At 61.2% G+C, this 6,176-nt stretch overlaps 1 protein-coding gene across 2 annotated transcripts in view; it reads right to left on the minus strand.

Moving 5' to 3' along the window:
* Positions 1–2,328: 2,328 nt before the first annotated feature.
* KIRREL1 (kirre like nephrin family adhesion molecule 1) overlaps positions 2,329–6,176 on the minus strand; it is an 84,685-nt gene continuing 80,837 nt past the window's right edge. For both annotated transcript variants that reach the window (XM_059413568.1, XM_059413567.1), the window contains exons 14-15: positions 5,557–5,634; positions 2,329–5,443 (exon numbers count right to left, since the gene is read on the minus strand). In XM_059413568.1, coding sequence (XP_059269551.1) covers positions 4,967–5,443; positions 5,557–5,634 — 555 coding nt within the window. In that variant the 3' untranslated portion in view covers positions 2,329–4,966. The remainder of the gene's footprint in view (positions 5,444–5,556; positions 5,635–6,176) is intronic.

Below are 6,176 nucleotides of genomic sequence, written 5' to 3' on the forward strand. Positions count from 1 at the left end.
CTTGGGAAATCTGCTGTTGACCCAAACCTCTACCTCTTAATAAATGGAACCCATCTGGCTCCCACCCTCACCCAGTTCCTTCGGGATCTGGACCCCGGGTTCAGTCGCCCCCTGACCTGCCCCATCATCGGTTTTGGCCCCAGAGTTCCGGGTGCATGTCCCCGTGGCGGGCCCTCCCGCTGTTTGTCTGTCCTCTCCCAGGTGCCAGCTTCTGTCCCTCAGGGCCCGGGACAGCCACAGATATAAGTAACTGCCCGAAGGACCACACAGATCCTCTCTGCAATGTCCGCCCCAAAGTCCAATTGTCTTCCCCAAATGTGACCATTTCACCCCAAATCAGGCAATCTTTTAAGCAAGAACTACTCATGCCTTCAATAACACAAAACATGGTACTTTTAAAAACATTTATATTTATATATATAAAAAAATTAAATATATATAATATATAGTGTGTTTGAGACTAAAAATATAGTACATAATATTTAAAAAAAAGGAAAATGAAAACAGGCAGAATAGGAAAAGGCGTGAGGACACACAGACACACATTGCTAAAAACCTACGACGGTTGTTCTAACAAAAATAATATTTTTTTCTCTTAATTGTCATCATGGACCCATTTATTATTGGGGTTTGGGAGCAGAAAACTCAACCGCAGCCCAGAGTGGAGGCTGTGACCCCAAGGGTGGTCGGGGCGGAGAGCGTGACCACCGGGCCGGGAGCTGGGGGTGTTCCCGGGGCAGCATCTGGTCTCCAGAAACAAGTAGAAGGCCCCGCGGCCTGCCAACCCTCGAAAAGGCCCGTGGTTGTGGCCCGAGAACAGCCAGGGGCGGGACAGGAGGCCGGCGGGAGCGGGACGGTTCTACGATTATTATTATTATTATTATTCCTGTTATTATTTGCAAGGGCAGCTCCTACCAGAGCCGCCCATATGGCCTGTGACTTCTGCGCAGCCTTCTCCAGGGACGGGGCCTGGAGCTCCCTCACAGTGACGCAAGGAAACGGGAACCTCCCCCAGCGCCCGGGTTCCGGACTCTCCCCGGCCGCCTGGAGGCAGGAGGAGGCCAGGCGGATGGAGGCTGGCCTCCAGGAGAGGCAGATACTGGGGGGCGGGGAAGGCAGGGACAAAGGAGGGGGTGTTTAAATACTAGTTTCCCAGCCTCTTCACAAAAACAGATGCCTTTCCAAACCACATCCCTCGGGCTGTGGAGTGTCTGCTGACCACCTCTTCACTGGTCCTGCCAGAGGCAGGGGCTTCACGAACGCCTTCCGGGTGACTCCCTAACACGAGGCACAGGGCAGCGACCCGCCAGGGACGCCCAGCACTGGAGTGGTAGGGAAGCCTGGGTTTCCGAGGTCGTGGCGGCCCCGGAGAGCAGCCCTGTGGACGGAAGGGTCCACCCAGCCAAGTGAGGCCGCGACTGAGCCGTTTCAGTCCAAGCGGGGTCTTGACTTTGATGTGCTTTTCTTCTGACCTGAATGGCCCAGCACTGCTGCCTGCACGGGTCAGGTGGGCTGAGGGACCATTCGGTTCCATTCTAAGGAGCCCAGAGCCTGTGGTGCCCCACAGAGCGTGGGAGGAAAAGGGGCTCCAGGGCAGGGCCCTCCCTCAGAGCGATGGGCTTGCAGGTGGGGGGTCAAGCTGACCCTGTCCACCCCGGGCATGGCGTTCTGGGGAGCACCGCCGTTCCTGGTGGCCCCCGTTCCTGACCCCACAAGGACTCTGGGGCTGGGCTTCGAGGGATCCAGGAATCAGGACGCAGTCTGAGCCCCCAGGAGCTCACCCACAATCACCAGAGTCACCTGCTCTCCCCTCTTCTCTCTACCAGCGGCCTCACAGAGGGTCAGCCTTGCTCACGCTCACTACCTGCCTCGAGAAACCCTGGCCGGCAGGTTCGCCTCCTCGGCGAGAGGACAGGACAGAAGGTGGCTGCCCCGACTCCCCCCCGGCCCCCGGCCCCACGCTCGAAGCTGCCCGGAACCAGGGCACCCTGGAGGACTCCCCACGCCCCGCCCGGGCCACAGACACCTTTGCCAACCCCGCAGAATTCTGAGAGGGCTCCCGTCGAGAGCGACTACTCCCAATGGTCAGAGGACAAGCCCACAGCAATCTCAGGGAGGCCGAGGGTGAGCTCCCGTCGCCGTTCCGCATCCAGCAGACCCTGCGGGAAACCCGCTTGCAACACCTGTGACAAGAGGCCCACAGCGCAAGCTTTCCTCAAGAGAGAACCTTCCACCGCTCCTCCCCGTCCCTGCTCACGTTCCGCTCCCAGCTCCTCCCCAGGGCTGGCTGGGCCGCCGCCTCACCGAATGAATACAGCAAGAGCAGAATCATTCTAGGGCTGTGCAGCCCTCCCCCTGTTATAAGGCCAGAACATCGGGGGTGGCAAACATGAAGAGGTTAGGCCCAGGTCACTCAGCCAATGGCAGCTTCAGGAGGAGGCTCCTGATCTCCTGACCCCCTCGTGCCTCACTCTTCCCACTAAGATGAGTGTATCAAAGGTGCTCGGGGTCACCGAGACAACCACACCACGCACTCGGGCACCTTGCTGGAGGAGGCCCGCCTCCAACGGCAAAGCTCTCCTGTGTTCAAGGGCGCCTTCCCCTCCGCGGAAAAGCAATTCTGTCTGGCCCGACAGGCAGGCTCCAGTTCTGGGGGTGATTGGACGAGCGGTGTGCAAATTGCAGAGGGCAGAGAGGGCCTGGGGCGCTGGTGTCTCTCTGTGCCTTGCCCTGGGCACGCTCCATACCCAGGAGTGGCCGGTTACGGCGTCCAAGAGCAGAGAGCAGAAAAGTAAGCTGTGTTCACAGACTTCTGAAAACTAACGGTCCCCGTAGCGTCAGCTGAGCCGGCTGGTGACCTCGGGCCCTCCTCTTCATCATCTCCACAGAATGGGCCCCGCACGAAAACAAAGCCAAACAAAAGGAAACAGAATGTGGCCAAACCCCAAATACAAATGAATATTTTTTGGAATACTCTTGTTTAAGAAGCCATTGCCATCTTTAGACTTTAACTGTTCGATTACCCATGGCTTCTGTTTCTGCAAAGAGAATCAAAATATGCGTGAATTCATCTGCATGGGAACCTGCATCCTTAGCAGACCTTCTCCCGGGGGCTCACATAAAGGACTCAGTACGGAGGGGTCAGCTCCCAGGGGTAGGGGTAGAATGCAGCTGGAACCTGGGTGATGTCCCCCCACCCCCAAGAGACACCCAGGATTTGCCCCTGATGCCGCAGAAGGGGATGTAGAGGCAGCCTGCCTGGCTGCCACGGAGCTGCCTGCTTCCTGGGCATTCGCTGGACCTTACCAGCAAAGATGGGGAGGAATGTCACCCCACAGAGCCATCCGCAGGGGTGGTGATGGCCCGTGGCTGATGAGCATGTAACTCATTAAAGCAAACACGACTAATGAGTGGTGACCAGGAGAGAGGGCAAAGCGCATTCCGGGGATCGCCCCAGAGACCCCGCCTGCCGGGAGAAGGGGGCAGGGGCACAGTTCTCTTTGGTCAGAGGTGGCGGCTGAGAATGGCCATGTGGAATGTGTGTGTGGGGACAGCATGGGCAGGAGTGCCTGCAGTGTCCTCCCGGGCCACCTTCCTTCCTCTCCAGGCCCCCCACCCGCCGTCCCCGAAAGTCAGCAACACCTAGCGGCGTGTCTGGGGCTCGCGATCCCAGTCCCCCGGGGCCCCCTCCCACAGAGTCAGTCAACCAAAGCTGGACACTCAAGGCACTGAAAGTGGAAGGAATCTGATTGGTCCAAGAAAAAAAAGACACTTAACAAAAAACCTGTCTGCAGAGACTATCTCCCATGCCCCCGGAAGGGGGCCTCCCCGACCCGCTGGGGGGCAGGACAAGCAGTCTGAGAGCGAGGCACCCTCCCTAAGCCTGTCAGAGCCCGTGGGGGACAGGTCTTACCACCTGAATGTTTAAAAATGGATTCAAAGTGCTTGGAAATTCAGAGTAATGGACGGTGCTAGGAATCTGGTGAACAGGTGTCCCCTTCCCTTCCCATTGGGACTTTGGGTGGGGGATTCCCTACAGCTTTTGTTTTTTCTTCCCCAAGTGAGGTTTTCATTGTTTTTTGCTGTCTTTGAAAAATAGCCTGAGGCTTCCCACCCTCTCACCATTCGCCCCAGATGGGCTCAAGAGTGAAAGCCAGGATGCGGGACTGGCTGGGGAAGGAAGGGGCTCCGCTAGACGGGGTTCTGGAAACTGCTTTGTAGCGCACAGCCTTCCTGCTGGTGTGTCAGGGCAGGGTTCCCCCACCTTCTCTTCTCCATGGGGACCCTGATCTAACCTGCTGGCCCTGCACAGAGGACAGAGAAGCTGGGTCCTCTGCCCATAGGTGTCCACAATGAGCAGCCAGGACAGCTGGCCCTCTGATCCCAGCTGAATGAGGGCTGGATCTGAACTCAGCGCCAGGGCTGCTCGGTGGACCCCTAAAATCAATCCGAGGTCCCTTCTGCAGTCCCGGAAGGAGAGATGCTGCCCGGGTAGGAATGGAGGGGGGGCGGCGGGCAAAGGCGTCTCCGCATATCTGCGCCTGAGCCTCCCCCCATCGCCCCACTGCGTGTCCCCCAGGCCAACCCCTGCTCATCGCCACACACCCCTGCCCACTTAGGGGAGACCAGAGGGGTGGGGCAGAATGGGAATGCTAAAAAATGTCCCCTCCGCTCTCCACAACCTTCGCTTCCCTGTCCGCCTGCTGCGGCCAGGAGAGAGCCCAGGTCAGAAGAGACATGTCCTCCCGAAGAAGAGGGAAGGGCAGGCCCAGGAGGCTGGGGCATGCACAGAGCACCATCCTCGGGACGGGGTGTTTCCGGGAGACCTGCTCCCCACCTGCCGCGCCGGCGGAGGAGGACGAAGGCGGGGCCGGGCCGGGAGCGACGCGCAACGCCCCTGAATATCAGGGAACGGCTGTGACAGCCTCGTCCTCTGCCCCGCAGAGGCGCCCGGCCGGCCCCGGGCCTACACGTGAGTCTGCATGCGCTGCTGGAACCGCTGCCCGTAGTCCGAGTGCTGCGAGGTGTAGGAGAAGCGGGTGGCCGTGGCGTACTTGCCGATCGGGTCGTACGCCTCGAACGGGGTCCGGTCCAGGCCCGACGGCGGCGCCTGCGGGTAGCCCAGCCGGTAGGTGGGGTAGCCCGCCGCCGCGGGGAACGGGTGCGGGTTGAACTTGTCGTAGTTCTCGTAGGACAGCGTGCTGGCCGAGTCGGCGCCGGCCGGGGCGGCCGGCCCGGGGGCGGCGGGCTCGGGGCCGAAGTCGGACGCGGGGGCGCGGCTGTAGGAGCTGAGCTGCGCGTAGCCACTCGAGTGCGAGAGGCGGGAGGCCGGGCGCCCGTCGAAGCGCGCGGGCCCGGGGGCGCGGTAGTCGGCGTAGAGCACGGCCCGCGACGCCGGCCGGTCCTCGTGGGCGCGCACGTTGTAGTAGCCGTTGGTGGGGTCCTGGGGACGAGGGACGAGGGGCGCGGTGGGGGCGCGGCCGGCTGCCCCTGCCGGGGCCCGCGGGGAGCCCGCGCCCCTCCTCCCCAGCCCGCCCGCGCCCACCCCGCGCGCACCTTCATCTCGTACTCCTCCCGCGTGTCCAGGGCCTCGCAGCGCAGGTCCTGCTTCAGGTCCACGTCGTCCTTGAAAGACTGCGGAGCCGCAGGGTGGGCGTCAGGGCCCGGCGGTTCTCATCCCACGCCGGCCCCGCCCCAAGCCCAGGGCCGCCCGAGGGGTCTGGGGCCCCGGGCACAATCGGGTTCTGAGTGTGCGCCCAGCCCGGGAGAGGCTCTGGGGCGCGGGGCATGGGAAGAGGTCGGAGATCCGACCTGGCAGCGGTTTTATGGCTGACACACAGTGTGACCTTGGGTGTGTCACAGCCCCTCCCCGGGACGGTCTCCTCCTCCCCCTCTGAGCTATGCGGCAGTTGGATCAGAAAACTTCTAGGGGTTTCCAAGTCTGACTGTGTGGGAAGGACCAGGCCAAGCCCCGGCCCAGGGAAGGTCCCACTTGCCTGTCCTTTGCGGCACAGAAATTAGCTGGGGAAGAACGTGTGCGTGCCCGTGTGTGCGTATGTGCACGAGCATGTGTGCGCCCGTTTGTGCACATGTGAGCACGTGGGAGTGTGTATGGGGGGGGGGGGGTGGCAGGATCAGAGCCCATCACCAGAGGGAAGACAGACGGTGGTTAGCAG

The sequence above is a fragment of the Mustela nigripes genome, chromosome 10 (genome assembly GCF_022355385.1).
Source record: "Mustela nigripes isolate SB6536 chromosome 10, MUSNIG.SB6536, whole genome shotgun sequence".
Classification (NCBI taxonomy): Eukaryota; Metazoa; Chordata; class Mammalia; order Carnivora; family Mustelidae; genus Mustela; species Mustela nigripes.